Here is a 21,443-nt window from a genome sequence, read left to right as displayed (position 1 = left end):
ATTTTTGCATTTTAGAGTTTTGGTCCTTAATTAATTTAATAATTTCTCATGGGATTTTTTGTGGCCCTTGTGACCCACACTCAAACTCTCATCTCTTATTTTGTCGCGTGTCTCTTTACTCCCATCTCTCAGGACTCTTTCTTTCTCTCACTCTAACTCTCTTGCGTCCTTCTTATCTACAACAATACCGACACCACCACCTTGCCTTGCCAACTTCGGTGAGCTGCACCACCCCAACTAAGGCCAACACCATCATCGTCATTTTCTTACCCATGTCGAACCAAGCCAAGACTTTAGAACCCAACAGTGGCAGAGGCCACTGTTCACGTTTCTTCCGACGACTCACAGTGAATTCCTGACAACTCCGGTGAAGGTAAGCCACTAGACTTCCTTAGTTTTCATTCCTTGTGGTCTAGATTTCAGATGATAAATACTTGTTTTGGTGAAGGATTAGTATGAAATTAACTTGGGGAAACTATTTCCCAGATTTCGGCGAAAGTTTGTAGGGTTGCATGCCATTTTTCAGCAGTTTCCGGTAGACTCGGTAATCTCTGATACAACATGAAAACGACACGAAAATAACGGGTTTTGGGTCAGCACGATAACTTATTGGGTCATTATATACACGCGGGTAACACGTGGGTAACCCGTTTCGACCCGTTAAGAAAAAATTTATTTTGATAATTTTAAAGTTTAATTACTAAAATATTTATTATAAAATACAATAGCCATATTAATATATACAATATATTCTATATTAAATATATATTTTGTATTATTATTCTATATAAGTTTAAAAAAAAAAGTTTTAGTCATTATTTATTTTAATTATGAGAGTTCCTTATTATCATTACTAGGATAAATTTTACTTAACATGTTGTTGTCCAAAATTAAAATAAACTAATATAGTATTTGTATAGGCAAGAACTAAGAAGACATACATACAAGTATGAAAAATGTGAAAGAATATATAAACACTCGTGATTCATCATTATTCCTCCATGAGTAGATAATGGTTACACTTACATTATCGTTTAGATTTTTAAAATCCTCCAAACCTTCATGAATAATGTTTTTTATTTGAGGGAAAAATTAATTAAATTAATAAAAATTATTGTAGAAGTGTAAAAAATGTAAAAAAAAAATATACAATCACTCATAGTAACAAACTTTACAACTTTCATGAAGGGGTCAACTTCGAAATCCAACACTATAATTCATAAACCTTAAATTTATATTTAACCGTCGATTGCCATTTACGCTTTATTCGTTTTACTAAATTTCATTTTTTAAAATTTCTTTTTCGAAACATGATCATATGGCGGATGTAAGAAGATGAACGATTCAAATCTTTGATATTACGTTTTGATATTTACGGTTAACTGAAATATGAGTCGATGTCATATAGTTTGTACAAACTTTATAAACATCAAGCAATATTTTCACTAACCGTAAAACTCTGAATATAATATCAACGATCCAAACAGTTCATCTTCCTGCATCCTCTAATAAATCAAGTTTTCAAAAAAGAAAATCTGAAAAAAAAAACAAAATTTGATGATAACAATGAAGCGTAAATGTAAATAACAATCAACGGTTAAATTTTGATCTATGATTTATATGATTACAGTGGCGAATTTCGAAGTTAAGCTCTTCATGAAAGTTGTAAAGTTTGTCATTACGAGCGTTTATATATTTTTTCTATATTTTTTTACACTTCTACATTAATTAAAAAACTATTAAAGACTTTAGATAAGTGAAAATATACTTAAAAGAAAAATGTGTGTTTATGTTTTGGATGTGACAATATGGTATGTATATACTTATTTAGTATTATGTTTTTCATTTGATTACTTATTGGTTTAAAATATATTTTCCTTAACGGGTAACGGGTCGGGTCATATTACCTATTAATATTATCGGGTCGGGTCATTTTACCCATTTATTTTAACAGGTGTTACACGACACAACCCGTTAAGATATCGGGTATGACCCGAAAATGACACGAACACAGAAAACACGACACGAATGCCAGGTCTAGTTTCCGGCCACAACTCGACCCCATATTGCTATATTCCTAATTTACACTTCCATATCTTCAAATCCATATATAGTATGTAGAAAATGGTTAAGATTTGAACCCAAATCGGAGCTCGAGAAATTTCCCAGCCAAAATCCCCAAGAACCAATGATTGGACCCGCAACTTGGACCAGGTCGACCTGACCTGATAACCAAAATTCAGATCCAAACCTGGATCTGCAAACTGACTCAAACCTAGATCCAACTCGAGTTTACCAAATCCAACCCGGGTTCATTTCAGAATTTGTAGGGAATATTCCCCCAAGTATATTCGATTAACTTGCCATTAGTTTTAACAGAATATTTCGTTTGACGATGGAATATTCTGTTAACTTTAACTGTTGACCGTTAGTTGACTTTTTTGAATTTTTCTCGAAAACCCTCCTAGGTTAATTTTGATGCCCTGAGTCCGTTTTGGCATCCATTTAGTGAAATATCAAAGTTTTAACATAGTTGACTGCCTAGGCTGCTCGGTTGACTTTTTGGTTGACCGTTGACTTTCCTGGTGACTTTTTACAAAATTTGCCCGGGTGACTTTTTAGTTGAGTTATACTAACGGGTCCTAACATTATGTCTAGGTGCAATTACTATTGGAAACTTCGGCTTTCCTAGTTCGAACGGTTGCAACCTCACAAGTATTTGTGAGTGGGTCTTTTCTTTTATACAATATATATATATATGTTTAGTTTATATATATATATATATATATATATAGATATATATATATATCTATATATATATATATATATATATATATATATATATATATCTCAAATAATAAATTTTCTATGTGATGCCATAACTAAATTAACGTTTTTAAGAAATGTTGTAATAATAAGAATTAGGAGATCATTATAAATCCTATGAGATGCCTCAATGATAGTTATGGTCATGAATAGTATTATGTCAACGTATATTATCGATTTACCGTTACATGATCATATTTACGTTATTTGCTCATCGTGTGCTACACTGGTGTTAGTATTTGCTTGGGTCAGGACCAGTCTTTACGTGTATGTTCACATTGCATCATACGCTCACTTTGGATCCATTGTAGGTGCTAGTACTGTCCTAGATTGCTATAGGCAATTAGGACTCGTTTCTGATGCACATAGCACCACTCTTCACGTGATTCTAGTACTAGAGCGTAAATCGTTATTACACCCAGTCATGTTCATGTTAGAATATCTCTGTGTTAACTCGTGTGTCAGCATATGTCGATGAGCACTCGATATGATATGCTCTTTTATGCTGTGATTACGAGATATTATGTGTTTATTTATCGAATATTGTGAAGTATTGCACTCTTGAGATATTACTGTTTATGGTAACTATTTTCATACTATACGTAGTATGCTATTTTTGGAAACTGTACTTGTTTTACGGCAAGGGGTTATTACATTTTCGAAAGGGTTTTACAAAATTTTATTTTCAGGCCTACTCACCCTTGATTTTCGCCCCTCCAGTTTTTAATAGCAGAGCCTTTGTGATGATGAGAATTCTTGGCAAATGTTGGTATAAAAGAGTACCTTCGATGGTATAATTCTTATCCTACTTTTATTGTACTTTACTTATGCTCTGACATCACATGTGCAATGGGTTCAATCCTGCTCACATGCGCACTCTTGCATTTAGTCACTTTTAGGTTTAAATAATTCATATTTTCCACATCACCACACTTTATGGCTTTGTCACCTTCTGGGTGTCAGACAACACAACTCAATTTGGAATTTAGGTGAACATTTCGGGTTAGGGTATGTCAATTTCCCCCTGGGTTAGTGGGGCTGGCCCACCTGATATGTGTATTTTTTAAGCTTTATATTATAAATTCATTGATCCAACAGCTAAGATTTAATATGATCAAATTCAATGGTAAAAAAAAGATCTAACGGTCCAAATTTAAATCAAATGACTAAAGTAATTAAACAAAAAATTCTTTTGTGTTTCATATTGTAACAACCCGTCCCTTGTGGCGAGTGGGTTGGCTTTCGTTGGTCATTGTATAACGACATGTACGATTCATTCTTTTAGCGTATTCTGGTAGTACCGAAATCACGAACGTGTAGACGCAAGCGGAATCAAATTCAAAGTTACGGTTAAAAACTTACGAAACTATGAATGTAAAGGGCATTTCGGTAATTACCCGTCGTGGGGATTTGTTTTTTAATTTTGTGTCTTTTATGGCATTGGAATGTGAGCTAGTGGGGCCCACACCCTAATCTTTCCTCCTCTCACGTACCTTCGAAATCTCTGGGATCACTTTTTTTTTTTTTCTTTTTCTTCTCTTCTCCCTCACATCCCACTCTTTTTTTCTTCTCTTCTCCCTCACATCCCACTCTTTCTTCCTCTACGCCAACCGAGACATCACCAACCATGTATGATCATCACCACCGCCACTCAGGCGAAGTCCACACCATCACTAACTACCCAACTCTCTCCTTTCTTTACCTCCCTCTCTCATCGCTCCCTATCTCTGCAAGTGTAGAGAAAACACATCCTTGCCACATCCATTTTTCTTGGAAAAACTCCACAACGCAACCAAGGTAAACCTCTAGAACTCCTTCTCTTTTACTTTTTCATTTTCTATGAAGAACCTTAAGGTTTTAGGCATGTTTTGCTAGGCTTTTGGGATAGATAGTACTCGAGGAAGCATTTTCCAAAATTCTGGAAAAGTTGGACCGTGACTATTAGGCTATTTTCAAACCATTTTTCCGACCTGAACCAACCACAACTCGATCTCATTTTGGTACGATTTTGTTCTCCACATTTCTAACTTTGATTTGGCTTTTGAATCACTGAGTTTGACTGAGAAATGAGCTCGAACGGAGCTCTGGAAATCAGACCAAAAACCTGCAAAACTACAGGAACTCACGAGGAAGTCGAGTACAATCGTACTCATAAGCGCGTGAATGCAAGAAGGTGGTTGGCGTATGCGGTGCATGGCTGCCTGTGCAACCACCTTATGGTGGCACGTGGAGGAACCCGAAGTCCCTCCTTAGGTTTCTCGATTAGTTGAACCCAAATCCGCCCTCCATTTTTCGAAATTCAACTGTTTTAAAATAGTTTCTTTATTAGCTGTACTTTGTACGAAAACACGTATATACGTTAGTACGTTATATATTTACGTAAATGGTTTTGTTTCTAGGTGAAACGCATCGCAAGGATTTTATGCCCACAAGGCGGGTTCGACTCGACGACATGATTTGTGAGTGGGTCTTTTATTTTATATAGTATATATATTTGTTTAGTTTCCATATATACACCTAATAATGAATTTTATATGTGATGCCATAATTAAATTAACGTTTATAAGAAATGACGTAACGATGAGAATTAGGAAATCATTATAAATCCTACATGATGCTTTAATTAGATTTACAACCATGAATAGTATTGCATTAATTAGAATTATCGATTTACCGTTACATGATTATACTTACGTTATCTGCTCATCGTGTGCTACATTGGTGTTAGGTCTCACCCGGGACCAGGGCCAGTCTTTCACGTATATGTTCACATCGCATCGTATGCTCACTTTGGATCCATTGTAGGTGCCAGTGTTGTCCTAGATTGCTATAGGCCATTAGGATTTGTATGTGACGCACATAGCACTAGTCTTCATGTGATTGTAGTATTAGAGCATAAATTATTATTACACCCAATCCTATACCTCTACATGAACTCGTGTGTTAGCATGTGTTGAACATTACCAAACATTAGATGTTTATCTAAGAAATATTGTGACATATTGAATTCTTGAGATATTGCAGGTTATAGTAACTATTTTCATACTATACATAGTATGTATATTTTGAAAACTATACTCATTTTACGACGAGAAGTTATTATGTTTTTGAAAAGGTTTTTACAAAGCTTTATTTTTAAGCCCACTCACCTTTGTTTTTCGCCACTCTAGGTTTTAGTTGTTGAGCTTTTGTGTCAACGAGAATTCTTGACAAATCTTGGTATTGGAGATTCTCTTCGATGGTACAATTCTCATTCTACTTTACTTTACCTATACTCTAACATCACGAGTGAAATGGTTTCATTCCCGCTTACAAGCGCACTCTTACAATTATGCACTTTTTGGTTCAAAATTACTCACATTTCAACATTACTACATTTTATGGCTTCGTCACTTTCTTTGTGTCGACCAACACATTTCGATTCGGAGTCCAGGTAGACATTCCAGGTCGGAGTGTGTCAATATTCTTTCATACTGGTCCATGAGTTTCATGGTGTCGATTAATGATTTTTCAATATTTTTGAAATCTAAATATTTTTAAGTTAAAATGTTCATAAAATTAAATTATAAGTCTACATAACTTTTTTTTTTTTTTAAAGTCACTTTAAGAAATAAGTTATCCTAACTTCATTATGTTGGAAAGTTTATCTTTGTAATTTTGGTATGGAACACTCTTTTTTCCTTCGACGAGGTTGAAATCCTCAGCAAGGTTTTTACCGAAACCCATTAGTGTGTACTCTATCCTCCATGTCTGTACGCATTCAAATCTCTTATGAATGAATATCGTACTTGATATCAAGAAAAAGAACACAATATAAAAGAACCTACCGAACACATAATAAAACAAAACAAAACAAGGATAAGCTATCTAGGAGAGAGAAAGGAAAACACGAAACAAGGCCTAGAAGCAACAAGCAAATATAAGTTAACTCAACACAACATCAGACTATTCTTCTGTACAAAGCATATGCATATATATGATAGCTACTTCCCAAACCAAGCTTATTGATGCCTAAACCCAAATTACTAGGCAAGGGCAGTTTACAAAGTACCAAATTACGATGTATACTCTCTTGACGTCCATCTCTCCTCATACCTTCCAAATGAGTAGGCTGTTGATGGAGCCTCAAGCATGTGAAGAGGGTCCGGTTCAATGCCATAATCTGTTAGTGGTCTATGCTCAAGAACATCGTCATGATTTTTGACAAATTCAGGAATCTCAACCTCTCCTTTCTTTATATCATCCCATAGGTACTGCAGCCGGCTTACATACTTGATTTTCCAATATAGGCTGCACATAAATAAATTTTTTAGAAGAACAGTGTATCAAGTTCAGCATCATGCCTCTCAATTTCCAAAGATAAACTCACTTATTGACATAAATTCACTTGAGAAATTATAAACTTAGGAAGTAAAACCTTTGAGGAATACTTGGGCTTAATCTACATGACTACAAACTAGAGTGTTGCTTTAAGCCTCAAGGTCTTGTGAACCGACACCAACAACAAAGCCTTTTCCCACTAAGAAAACCAAAATAACAGCAGTCATTCAAATAAGTTTAACATCAGACGCCAAAATGATTCTTACTCGTATCAAAGGCAGAAATGTCTAAATTTTCGGTTCACTGAACTAAATAGTCACCAGGTTTCAAGACAGTATTTACTAATTAGCAAAGTCAGGAGACCTGTCAATCCTCAGAAAATACTAATCAGTCTAATCCACTAACTCTCATTTTCATTCATTTAGTTAATCTATTCATATATTAGTAAGACATTATTATTGTTAAATTATATCCAAAATATATGAAATACTCACCCTCCAGTTAAGAAAAATCGGCCAAGAGTGGCAAAGACAAGTCTTGATCGGAGCCCAGGGTGAACGAAGTACACAACTTGAAGCCTGTCCTTCAAGTATGATGGAAGGTCTTCATAAAGCCACCGCAAGATAGTTATGCCAGGGGAGTTATCTTCCTTTTGCACAGTACTATGCATGTAAACAACGGAGTATGGCCCTTCTGGGACCTCACTGCATAATTTGTGGAATATATACCTCTTCAGCCGGTCTGCACTAACAACTGGAGCTACAGAAAGATAATTGGATAATTAAACAATTGTCATGTGCGGCACCAAAACTAGAATAAGGCAAATAAAACAAAGGATCGTGAATTAATTATTTTCCTGCCAATACAAAATTCAAAAGCAATTGATCTGAAAAAAGCCACGTCGGAAGAAAACACAAGGTGCTACAACGTCAACAAAGGGATGCAATTGCAATATATGTGCAGGATGTAGGATAATTTAACTCAATTTGCTCCTCCCAGACCTGATCTTGAAATACTCTCAGAATCTAAAGCTTGAGTTACTCAACTAACAACAGTGTACGTGTCCGATACCAGCCACTTAGCTTAGCTTAGCTTACCCCACACCTTGAATTAACTGTTTGCAAAAATCCCAAAAGTAAGCACTTATAGGAAGAGTACAAGATGGGAGACATGGTCTTCAGAAATCAATCTAGTCGTCTCTTTTCAATTTCCCACTAACGTAAAAACTCAAACCCACTTTGTTCTGCTTGGATTATGGGGAATGGTGGTTTATGCTATACATGCTATTAGAAACATAAGAATTTCACTATTCAACACCGCACAATTTTAGTAAGCTGAAGGCCCCATTTGATAACCATTTCGTGTTTAGATTTTACATATTCAAGAACATACAGTCATTTTAACCCGCATTATTCTTTACCCAAGCTTAATGTTCATAGTTACCTTCCTCTTGGCATACACAAAACAATTCAATACTAAACCATTTCTTACAGGATGCCCCTTACAAACAAACAGAAGAAATACAAAGAGAAAAAAAGGACAACAATGAAACTAAACTAGTAGACTGAACAAGATATATAAAAGTAAAGGTCTCATTTGGTCTCTAGGATTGGATTGGAATCAAAACCCACTATATTATGGTATATTGAAGGATGGAAGCGGTAAATGACTTTTTATTTGGAGGGCGATTAGAAGGGGATTGCACATAAAGGAAGCTTATCCCTTCTAATCCCACCATTTTGGGTGGATTGGAAGGATAAGTTCCCTTAAGAATTAATCCACCCCCAACCTCCAAGTTGGGCACTATTTTTCATTTATTCCTTCAACGTATCTTTAATAAGGCAGATTATCCATTCCGATCCAATCCTAAAGGCCAAAGGTTGAACTTGAAAGAACAAACCAAAATTACCAATTACAATTTACCCAAACAAACCCAGAAAATTTTCGAAAACGAAACCCAGATGCCAAATAAACTAGGATATGCCAATTAGCAGTTTAATCAGATACGGAGAGCTAAAATTTTGCATTTCAGCTAAGGAATCAGTTCTCATTTAATCAACAAATTTAACCAAACATTAACAATTCACATACTATTAATAGCAATTAAGGAGTGTAAGGATCTGTTTGTTTACCGGGAAAATATTTTCCGACGATGCGGAAAATACGATTTCCAGACTTGTCCTGGCCCTCGACACTAAAGAACTGCAAAAGCTCGAGATCAGAGAAGTCCTCGTCGGAGATAAGGTTCTGAGGGCAGTCGTACCAATTCTCTTGCTCTTCAATCTCTCTGTCTTGGTTCGCCAAGAACGGCCGCGCGTCTACGCCCAGATCGGACGCCAGAACGACCACTGAGAAATCCTCTCCGTCGGCTGAACTACCCATATCTGATTCTTCTTGGTTCTCTCTCTCTTTCCCGCACTCTCTCTTTTCTCGCATTTTATTTCTCTTTCTGTTTGCGCTTCTGTGTGGAACCTCCTCGGTGAGATTGGACACGTGGCGTGATGTGATAAAGTGATTCGAGAATTTTTTTACAGCAGATGGATGATCGTGAATACTGGCTGGAAGGAGTGGCATTCGGTGTTGAAGCTGTAACCGGGATCATGTGGATTTGGGCGCACAGGATAACGACCAACCAACTTTATTTCCTTTATGCACGTCAAATTCAACGATTTGTCAATATTAATTTTTTCGAAATTATTAATTTATCATTTTAATTTTCATTTAAAATAAGTCATGAAGATCAATGTCTAAAATATCGATAATATTGGCGAAATATCGTCGATATTATCGTTTTTGTGAGAGTCTGATATTTCTACACCTATCCAATTGATTTTCGTCAATATATCAAGATAATATCCATAATATCGCGATAATATCGATATTATCGCGTCCTTCTTGAAGGCGATGCCGATGGAGTAAACGACAATAGGCATGAGGGCCTTGAGCATCTGGATGAAGGAGACGGAGAGGAAGATGTAGGCGGAATTGGAGAATCAGAAGGAAAGGACGTAGAGGGCGCCGGTGGAGATGACCGACTTGAGATAGAGGTCACGGGAGATACAGACGGTGCCGACGAGGCGAAAGATGCGGACGAGGAGGAAGGCGAGGGAGGAGCAGAGGGAAATGGCGTAGAGGGCGCTGATGGGGATGACAAACTTGAGGTAGAGGTCACAGGAGATGGAGATGGCGCCGACGAGGCGGAAGACGCGGACAAGGAGGAAGGCAAGGGAGGAGCAGAAGGACATGTGGGAGAAAGATCGAGAGACTGAGGTCTCTGTGCGTGTGTGTAGGAGAAGGGAGAAGAGAGAAGGATCAAGAGATCTGTGTGTGTGTGTGTGGGAGAAGGGAGAAGGGAGAAGAGAGAAGGATCGAGAGACTGAGGTCTCTGTGTGCGTGTGTGGGCTCTCGAATCTCGATCTGTGTGTGTGTGTGTGGTGGCGTGTGAGTCTCTGACTGTGTGTGTGTGTGTGTGATGGCGTGTGAGAAAAACAAAACATCCAAATAATTCAAAACCGTGTCTTTGACTCTTGACAACTTTTACAACTTTTGACAAGATAAAAATTAAAAAGTAATTGTGGTTTCATCAAGATTCAAAACTGTGTGTCACGCGTGATATTTTTTCACATTCTTAGAGGTGGAGTATTAGATCATCACACATTTTTTTACCCTTCGAAAATTGAAAAACCTCTATTACACCTTTTCGTTTCTTATTCTTCCCTTAGCCCTTTCAGAGCCATTCCAGAGCCATTTCAGAGCCATTTCAGAGCTTCAAACTGAATAAATGGATCTGCAGCTCGCGCCACTCCAAATTAAATGTTAAATACCTTCTTTCTCTCTCATTTATTCATAGACGGCAAGCTGCAGAGGATCGTCGAGGCTTTGCTGCTATGTACGACATCGAAAGTTCCATATTTGTTACATTTGTGTAATTATTATTTTATTGTTGCTCCACGCAGATTCTATTTGGCCTTTACACAAAGGGTTCCATATTTAAGGTAAGTTTACAAACTTATATTTATATTATTGTAATTTATACAACAACAACAAAATTTGTGTGGACCCGTGCATGTGATCTAAGAACCAAATAATACTTGCATGTTAATTTTTTGAAGTAATTAAGTAATGTTGTATAATTATTCCCTAGAATAATTTTAATATGTTTAATGTTATTTATTATTTTATTATCAAATTGGATTATTATTCATTAATATTAGGTTTTATTATTCCATATTATTTTTATAATTACTTAAATTCTTACAAACATTTTCTTTACTTCCTATTTAATTCTTCTGTAGAATAATTTTATTTCCTATTTTCTTTACTTCCTATTTAATATGTTTCCGTCACTACTATATTTTTTGGCCAAAAAATAATTGCCTAATTTCCATGAAAAATAAATATAGGTACGTTTAAGATGTCCAGTGGAGTTACTAAACGTGATCCAGCTTGGGAAAATGGAGACCTAGTAGACGGAAACAAACATGGCACAATTTGCAAATATTGTGGTCGGGTAATGAAGAGTGGCGGAGTGACACGACTTAAGTACCATCTTAGTGGATTAGATCCAGGAAATAATGTCCAACAATGCGATAATGTCCCTCCAGAAGTGAAGGCATTCATCAGCACATTATTAAAAAATAAAAAACACCAGAAGGAAAAGAAAACACATGGAATGGAAAATATTCGAGCTGGGCTACGAGGAGAAGTCATTGGCCAAGCGGTTAACAGTGATGATGATGACGATGAGGACGAACGTGATGATGACATGGGACCTAAAGAACAATGCAGTTTCAAACAAGCATTATGTGCCTCTCAACAGTCAGCATGGGAAAGAGAACACCTTCATAAAATTCCTAATAGAGCACAAGGTTCCGGGACAAGTGGTGGTTCACAAATGAGACAGGCAGCATGTGTTAGAGAATCACAACCAACACCACCAATAGCCCTAAGTTTATATAAGTCATCCAAAGCACGTCAAAAGAGTGTTTGGAGTTATTTCACTGGAGGTAATGTGAAGGAGGGAATGGGGCGTCTAATTAGCAAGTTCTTTATCTATGAAAATGTCCCTGCTGAGAAGGCATCATCACATCATTTCAAAAATATGGTATTGGGATGTCAACAGGCCGGTGTTGGAGTACAACCTCCCACTCCTATGAGGTAAGAAACAAATATTTGGAAATGGAGTATAAAGACATTGGCGAGTATGTTAACAAGTTGAGGTCAAGTGGGAAACTAATGGTTGCACAATCATGTGTGACGGATGGACTGGCCCGACCAAATTGTCTATCATAAACTTCATGGTATACTTCAAGGGAAAGACAATTTTTTTGAAGTCTGTTGATGCTTCAGATCATATAAAGAATTACAAGTATATTTACAAATTATTAAGGGATGTAATCATGGAAATGGGAAAACATAATGTTGTCCAAGTCGTGACCGACAACGGTTCTGCATTTGTCAAAGCTGGAAAAAGTTAATGAAGCATCATAATGTGTTTTGGACATCATATGCAGCACATTGTATTGATCTCATGTTTGAGGCAATGGGGAAGAGAGAGAGAATATTGCTACTGTCGTAAAAAGAGCTAGAACGATCACAAATTATATTTACAATCACGGTTGGTTGTTGGCAAAGATGCGTGAATTTTGCAAAGGAAAAATTATTCGTCCAGCTACCACTCGATTCGCTACCAACTATATTGCATTAGACAACCTACTTAAGAAGAAAGCAGGGTTGAAGCAACTATTCACTAGTGACGATTGGGCCAACCACAATTTCAGCTGCTCAAATGCAAGTCGTATGGTGAAAAGTATATTGCTTGATCATGCTTTTTGGACTCAATCAGAACATGTGTGTCAAGTGTTTGAACCTCTTTACAAAGTTTTACGGATTGTTGACACAGAAGTGTATCCTACTATGGGGGCAATATATGAGTTGATGCGTGTAGTGAAGGATGACTTGGAAAGAAAACATGGTGCAAGGTGGGTCATAAAGATAATTGATGACCGATGGTATAAAACATTATACCATGATTTACATGCAGCGTGTATAAATTATGTCATAATTTGCAATTCATTTCTTTAGTTGCATAAATATTATTTCTCTTATTAGAGTATGTGTTTCTTTGAATATCATATTATTTGAATCCTCAATACCAATACAGACCCGGTGTTGGAGATGATGGTACCCTTATACGTGTTGTACATAATGTATACTTTAAATTAGACCCTACATCACCATCACTTGGCCAATTTGGAAATGAGGTACACAATTACTTAAATTATAATAATTACATTGTTGGATTAAACTAACACGATTTATTGAATTCAGCCAACATGGTTTAAAGATGCAAGAAGAACTTTTGGAGAACCAACATCAGTTGCTGATCGAACAAAAATGTCTCCTAGTGAGTGTAAACATATTTCACTATCAGTTTATAATAGAATTTGTTGGAGTTATTAGGCTTATTAACATTGTTTTTCATTATAGCTTAATGGTGGATCATGTATGGGACTGATGCACCAACTGTGAAAAAGTTAGCAATCAAAGTATTATCACAAACAACTTCCTCATCTGCTTGTGAAAGAAATTGGAGTACATTTACACTCATACACACAAAGCAAAGAAATAGGTTGGCTCATAGTAGGTTGGAAAAATTAGTTTATTGCTACTACAACATGAAGCTTCAAATTCAAGATAAGGAAGCAGAAATAGATCATGTCGACCGTGGTGACCCACTAGATGTGTTTGATATTGTTGCTGAAGATGATGATACAGAGGGTAACCAACTTTATCAATGGATTAGACCTCTTCATTTAGATGATGATGATGAAGGCAACCCAGCTCTAAGAGTTGCTGAAGAAGCACGTAATGAAGGGATAAATGTAGAAAAAGTATTGGAGGAGGAGGTGGGATCTAGCAGCGTTGACTCTTTGGAAAAACTTTTGCGCCCAAGACCAAGAAACACTGGAATTCCACTTTCTTCCAATCCTACACAACCACAAGATCCTGCTGATACTAATGATAACTCTAGTACAAGATCAGGAGACTCACCTACCACCGGAGATGGGAATGATGAAGGACATAATGGAGTTGGAGGTAGTGGTGGATATGGAAACTATGTTGGACCACTTCTCGGATTTATGAGCCCCTTCACTGGTGAGGCAAACTTCACGCATGCAACACAGGATGAGGACCATGGCAGGAGGAGGGCAGGACCAGGAATTGGTGTCATAGGGAAGGACTATACTCGTAGAGAAAGAGGCAAGGGGAATTTGTCAAGTCAAGAAGATGACTCGTTATCTATAACTTTGAGCTATATTGGAGTGGGAAGTAGTAACCATGGTTATACTCATAACCAACATTTCCCTACCCTTCATATCCCATTCCTGTTGGGATGGAATCGAGTGACTCATGGAAAGAATCCGAGACTCAATCTTTAAATGATTTTGCTTATGGACAACGTCAACCAATCTTGGATCCATATGGGTGACATGTTAACAATTACATGCAAAACTATTTTGGGGATTTATCATTTGATGACTACTCTTCACAATACACTTACTCTACACATAGGGATGATAAAGATAGTGAAAATTTTGAACCTCATAGGAACTTTATATGGTACTAAGTAACTCATGTATCTTACCATGCAATGTATAAAGTGTAAAATATTGTACTAATTCATTATATATAAATGATTATGGTGTGTTTAAACTTCTTTCATTAATTACTACATATTTTCTACACTCACAATGTTTGCCAGCTTTCTATATAATCAACTTAAATCAGTTAAATCCATCATGCAATGCATTTCCTTCCAATTTTTTATGATAAACTAATAGATAATTGATTAAATAAACATCCTGCAAAGTTTCAATACAAATTTCCAAGTTTTTCTTACAATTTCCGTGGTTTTTATTCAATTTTTATCGATATCGATAATATCCCGATATTTCCATCGAAATTTCCATGTTTTTGGACTACCGATATTTCCGATATGATCGATATTTTAGACCTTGATGAAGATAAATGTGCATTTCAACACCTTATTACTCGGTTAAGGTTATGATTAATTTGTCATATCCCCTAACGTCATTAAGTTCTCTTGGTAAACGGTAGAATTTGAAGGAAGTTAGTTAAAAATGTTTGGAAGAGGAAATAATACTTTTTTTGGAAAAGGATCCTGCGCCTGGGGATCCCGAAATCCTATGATCGTGGCCATTCATCGTACATCATGCAGTCAGTTTTCGTTAGTTACTATTTACATTTAATTTTTAATTTTAAATTTCAAATGATTTCTAACCGCATGATGTACGATGAACGGTTGCGATCACGAGATCCTCAGGAAAAGGATCCAGCGAGGATCTTTTTCCTACTTTTTCCTTACCTAGTGCCTTGATTTGGAACATGATTAGGCAATGAACTAATATTTTTTTTAGGAAAACTAATGAAAATGACTTGAAAACTTTGAGTTTTAACGATAATGACAAAATAAAGGGTAAAGTGAATAGTACCAGGATTGACTTTTTAGTGTAAAAAATGTGGTTTTTCGTTAAAGTGAACACTACCATAAGTTTTTCATTAAAGTTCCATATTTTTTTATGGTAGCAATAAAATGAAAGAAATGGACTACGTTTTTTTAATGGACATGGTTGACCTTATTAAATTCTCAAAGTTTGCAATAAGCTAGAACTCCATATTAGTGAGTCTAATGTACTTTTTAGTAATTCACCATAAGTTTTTCAAATGAGCACGTAAAGTTTTTTAACTAAAAAATATTTAAATATTTTGTAACATCCCACATTGCCCAGGGGAGTGGATCCTGTAAGCCTTATATGTATATTCTCATCTCTACCTAGCACGAGACCTTTTGGGAGCTCACTGGCTTCGGGTTTCATCGGAACTTCGAAGTTAAGCGAGTTCGCGTGAGAGCAATCCCATGGTGGGTGACCCACTGGGAAGTTCTCGTGTGAGTTCCCAGAAACAAAACCGTGAGGGCGTGGTGGGGGCCCAAAGTGGACAATATCGTGCTACGGAGAAGTTGAGCTTGGGATGTGGTAGGGCTCGGGCCGGGATGTGATAATTTGGTTTCAAAGCCAATCCTTGGCCAGATGTGTGCCGACGAGGACGTCGGGCCCCTAAGTGGGTGGATTGTAACATCCCACATCGCCCAGGGGAATGGATCCTGTAAGCCTTATATGCATATTCTCATCTTTACCTAGCATGAGGCCTTTTGGGGGCTTACTGGCTTCGGGTTACATCAGAACTCCGAAGTTAAGTGAGTTTGCGCGAAAGCAATCCAATGATGGGTGACCCACTAGGAAGTTCTAGTGTGAGTTCCCAGAAACAAAACCGTGAAGGCGTGGTCAAGGCCCAAAGTGGACAATATCGTGCTATGGCGGAGTCGAGCCCGGGATGTGGTGGGGGCGCGGGCCGGGATGTGACATATTTGTACTAAACAGAAGTAATGAACATACGAAAATGAGGTCAAAAGTCCAAAATAATCCTGAACACAAGTCATGTGCTAGGCATATCACTTATTTTTAACTAGAAAACTTACTAGTGTTAGCTTGTTAGAATGAGATGCCAAATTAATGATTTCGGAAAGTTGATATGACAAATCAGTTAAATTTTAGTTTATATTACAAATGTTATAGATATTATATTAGAGTGTGATTGTATAAATCCTAGATAGATTTGATTAGTTATTTTCTCCCTATTACAAGTATATTTCCTTGGAGGACAATGATTCCTCTCCTCCTTATTACTATAAATAAAGGCACTTTATAGGGGGAATAACGCACCCTCAGAATATCACATATTTCTCCACTCTTTCTCAGTTGCGCCCCTTCTCTCTCATTGTCAGATAAATTGGCCACAACACGTTATCAGCACGCTCTTTCGCTGCGTTAAGGTGTAAGATCCCACATCGCCTAGGGGAGTGATCCTTATATGTATATTCCCATCCCTACCTAGCATGAGGCCTTTTGGGAGCTCACTAGCTTCGAGTTCCATCGGAACTCCGAAGTTAAGCAAGTAGCGCGCGAGAGCAATCCCATGATGGGTGACCCACTGGAAGTTCTCGTGTGAGTTCCTAGAAACAAAGCCATGATGACGTAGTCAAAGCCCAAAGCGGACAATATCGTGCTACGGTGGTGGAGTGGGCCTGGGATGTGGAGGACCCCAGGTCGGGATGTGATAGATTGGTATATCAGAGCCTAACCTTGGTCGTGGTGTGCCGATGAGGTCGTCGGGCCCCTTAATAGGGTGGATTGTAAGATCCCATATCGCCTAGTGGAGTGGATCTTGTGAGCCTTATATGTATATTCCCATCTCTACCGAGCACGAAGCTTTCTGGGAACTCACACGAGAACTTCCCAGTGGGTCACCCATCATGGGATTGCTCTCGCGCGAACTCGCTTAACTTCGGAGTTCCTACGGAACCTGAAGCCAGTGAGCTCCAAAAAAGCCTCGTGCTAGGTAGAGATGAGAATATACATATAAGGCTTACAGGATCCACTCCCCTGGGCGATGTGGGATGTTACAATCCACCCCCTAGGGGCTCGACGTCCTCGTCGGCACACTTTTGGCCAGGAATCTGGAAATTGAAAAAATTATTAAAATCTAGGGTTTCGTTGGAAACCCAATGTGCAACAGCTTCTGGCCACGTCGCCAATGCCCTTCGAGCTGAGAAACCCAACCATGGAGCCACGGCTAATGGCCTGAACCCAGAACCCACTATCTAAATGGCATCGTAATCATTGACCCTTGCGAAACATGGCCTGCAGCCATGCCCAGCCGCCAAGGCTACAACCTCCAACAGCCTGCAGCTGTTGCCGACAGGTCATTTGATAAGAATTCATTAGATTTCTTCAAAAATTGGATCGGAAATTTCTAGAGTTTTGAATGTTGAGATTTTCCCATTCTCCGTCTATCTTTATGGGTTGTCCTTGAACCCATATGATAGGAGCATATTTATGCAACTTTGTTATCTTATTTCTTTGCATTTACTTAGTTAATTTCCATTTATTTTGGTAATTCAAGTTATTTTCGTATTATTGTAGGTCTAATTGGTAAAGATGACAATAAATAGTCAAATGGAGCAATTTGGAGCAGTTTTGGACTAGGATTGGATAGCATGTGTGGATAGCATCTGGGCTGGACATTTTTGGTGTTTAAATAGTGTTAAACATGTGCTAAACTTTGGAGAAATTAAAGTTGAGGCTTGGAAGACAAGGAATTACACAAGAAAGAGGAATCCTAGTTGGAGAGGAACATTATCTTATCCTATCTTATCCAGCATTATCTTATTTTTTCTCCAGTTGCAAGGAGGAATCCTAATCACATTCCAACTTGATAATTAGAGTTCTAAAATAATTTAAAATGCCAAAACCCTTTCCTCATTGGATTCAGCCGTTCCCTTATATATATGATATTTCTGCAATGATTTAGGGGGTGCCGTGCCTACCATTCATCCATTGAAGTTGTTGAAATTTTCAAAGTTCTTTCTTTCTTTGTTTTAAGTTTCAATGTTTACTTTAGATTTCTTTTCAGTTATGATGAACATGTGTAACTAAGTTTCATTTTAGCTAGAGGTGAATTCGAAGCCATGATCATATGTTTATATAAATTGATTACATCTAGTTATTGTTTCATAAAACATGAATACAGTTTACTTATATGCTTTATAGAGAACTTATTCTTGTATGTTTATTAAGGGTGCACACTTAGTTTGCATGCAAGGATTTGATGCTAGAATATAAGGGAATTTCACCTAATCGTTATGAACTTATATTTTTAGGGCATTGACAGTCCGTTAAAATCAGTACGTGATGTGTCTTCTCTCAGGGAGAGTACTCTATGATATAATTAAGAATCTCTGGCCAGAGTATGAATGAGATTTAGGAAGTCGTTCCAAATCACATTCAAGGTAATCATATAAGCACACAAATCACATTGGATAGTAGACATGAATAAACTATCAAACCAAACAATGTGGTCAAGAGTATTGTATTAGAGAAAGACCGTATTGCATTTGTAATCCTAAACTGAATAGGTTCTCCACCTCTTCTGATTAGCTTGGGTAACCATGATATGCTGCTAGGTGTCACTCATGGTTTGTGGAAGCCCTAAACGTGTATAATCACTAAAGGGAGAATTGAAAGTAAGTTTCAACTCACAATCGATTTGAAATGGTTTTAATCGCCCACTGCCTCGCTAAAAGGAACCTAATGGATCGTACACCGTGTAAGGTAGAGATTGAAGAAACAACGGAGATGAGTAAGAATAATTAAATGGTTTAATTATTTATGGCAAAGATTAATTAATATGTTAATTAATCAAACGAATAAGTTCGTTAAAAGACCACGGGTTAGTTTTGGGCCTCAAGGCCCAATGGGCTTTGAACGTCAAGCCCATTGACTTAAGTTGTATGACAACTTAATGACAAATAATTCACAAAGGCCTTAAAAGCCCAATGAAACCCTATGGCCGGCCATTTAGTTAAAGGAGTGGGTTTTGGACTTATTTACAAGTTTGCCACTCCAATGAATTAAGGTATAAATATGACTTTATAGCCAAAATTCATTTAGGGTTTTTTTTAGGAAATTGGAGAGAACACAAAGCTCTCCTTTCTCTCTAAAGAGGCCGGCCCCCTTGGAGGGATTAGCTAGCAATCCTACTACTCCAAGGTCACTCATTTCTTCTCCAATCTAACCTTGGTGAAGAGACTTAGAGGTTCTCAATTTTGGGAACTTGGAGAACCATTTCATCCATCCAAATCCATAGATCTAAGATGCAAGGAATGAAGGCTCTCTCTTTGGGTGATTAGCCTTTGCTTATGCAAAGAGGAATCTACAAAGGTATAAATTTCTCAACTCACTTTGATTTGAGTTGAGTCTTGGTTCACCAATCTACTAGGCTTTGAATTTCATGGTTAATGTTTTGTTTTTAAGTGCATACAAGCATGATTCCGCCTTTTAATTGTTAATTGCATGCTATAGATGTTGCTTAAATGAACATGTTTTTCACAAAATTTCCTTCAAGTGGTATCAGAGCCTAGGTCTAGTAGTTGGTGAATCTTTTTGGGTTTTGTATTTTCATAGTTTATGATTTGAATGTTGTAATTGTTACAAGCTTTATTCTTGCTTCTTTGAATGTAAATTTTGCTAGAAAATTTGCCATCTCAAATGTTGTAGATGTAGTTCTCTTGAGCATGAATATTGGAGCTAAAATTTGGTGCCATGACTTTGGGGAAATTCGGCCAAATCCAAAGGGTGGATTTTTGGGTTATTGTTTGACTTGATAAAAGTGTTTTAAGGTGACTTTTGGAACCCCTATGTACCCTAGTATGGTTATATGTTATTTCCCTTAAGTTTGAGTGGTTTTGGGATTTCTTTGGATGAAAAATGTTCATGGAGCTCTTATGGGTTTTTCATGAATGTTCTTCATTGTTCTTGACATTTTAGCCAAGAACAAAAAGTTTGGTGTTTTGATTCAAAGTTTTGATTTATTTCATAAAGTCTTTGTTTTGTGCTTTATCAAATGTTTTAATGTGATTGAAATTGTGTAAGGTGATAGAAATGGTGATGGGTGTGTAAGAAGTTCTTCTCTTACACACACATCACTTGCATGACTTTATGTCACAAACCACTTGCAAGGCTTTATGACTTAGTTAAAAAAATTTCCAAATTTTGTGGCTTCAATTTTTTCCCTCCCTTTCTCCTAAAACCGGCCACCCTATTAAAATAGGGTAATTTTGGGGCTTTTATGCAATTACATAAAGTTTTGATACTTTTGTGTTTTTGCACTTTGACCCAAAAATTTACGTATTTACGTAAAGGCCCAAAATCATTAAAGGACAAATTGTTTTGTTCCTTTAATGAAGTTTTTGAATTTGTTGAAATTTTTGGGTTCTAGTTGTAATTACATGAAGTAGTGGACTTTTGTGTTTTTACAAAATGAGCTCAAAAATTTACGTATTTACGTAAAGGCCCAAAATCATTAAAGGACAAATTGTTTTGTTCCTTTAATGAAGTTTTTGAATTTGTTGAAATTTTTGGGTTCTAGTTGTAATTACATGAAGTAGTGGACTTTTGTGTTTTTACAAAATGAGCTCAAAAGTTTAAGTTTTGCAACATAGCCCAAAGGTTGAGGTTATTGCATTTTGGCCCAAATTAGGTTGAGAACAAAATGGTTTTGTCTCTTTAAATGAGAATTGGATTTTCATTTCATTTAGCTCCATTTAAATCAATTTTATGGATACAAAAACCAAATGAAAATGTTGCATTCAATTT

The 21,443-nt window shown here is 36.9% G+C and overlaps 2 protein-coding genes and 1 long non-coding RNA gene across 3 annotated transcripts; 2 read left to right on the top strand and 1 right to left on the bottom strand.

Moving 5' to 3' along the window:
• Positions 1-4,330: 4,330 nt before the first annotated feature.
• LOC114823703 (uncharacterized) lies at positions 4,331-5,844 on the top strand. Its single transcript, XR_003771695.2, has 3 exons — positions 4,331-4,623; positions 5,226-5,285; positions 5,555-5,844. It is a non-coding gene; the product is annotated as an uncharacterized lncRNA (long non-coding RNA).
• An 883-nt stretch (positions 5,845-6,727) lies between these two features.
• LOC103449869 (uncharacterized) lies at positions 6,728-9,735 on the bottom strand. Its single transcript, XM_008389191.4, has 3 exons — positions 9,279-9,735; positions 7,641-7,905; positions 6,728-7,116 (listed from the first exon to the last, which is right to left on the bottom strand). Exons 1-3 carry the CDS (start codon positions 9,718-9,720, stop codon positions 6,882-6,884), a joined length of 942 nt encoding a protein of 313 aa, XP_008387413.3. The 5' UTR covers positions 9,721-9,735; the 3' UTR covers positions 6,728-6,881.
• Positions 9,736-9,889: 154 nt separating this feature from the next.
• Positions 9,890-10,415, top strand: LOC114823704 (uncharacterized). Its single transcript, XM_070809046.1, has 2 exons — positions 9,890-9,941; positions 10,048-10,415. Exons 1-2 carry the CDS (start codon positions 9,890-9,892, stop codon positions 10,413-10,415), a joined length of 420 nt encoding a protein of 139 aa, XP_070665147.1.
• The last annotated feature ends 11,028 nt before the right edge of the window (positions 10,416-21,443 follow it).

Source organism: Malus domestica, chromosome 12 (genome assembly GCF_042453785.1).
Source record: "Malus domestica chromosome 12, GDT2T_hap1".
Lineage (NCBI taxonomy): Eukaryota > Viridiplantae > Streptophyta > Magnoliopsida > Rosales > Rosaceae > Malus > Malus domestica.
The sequence above is the reverse complement of the archived record's forward strand: the minus strand, read 5'-3'. Positions and strand labels throughout refer to the sequence as shown.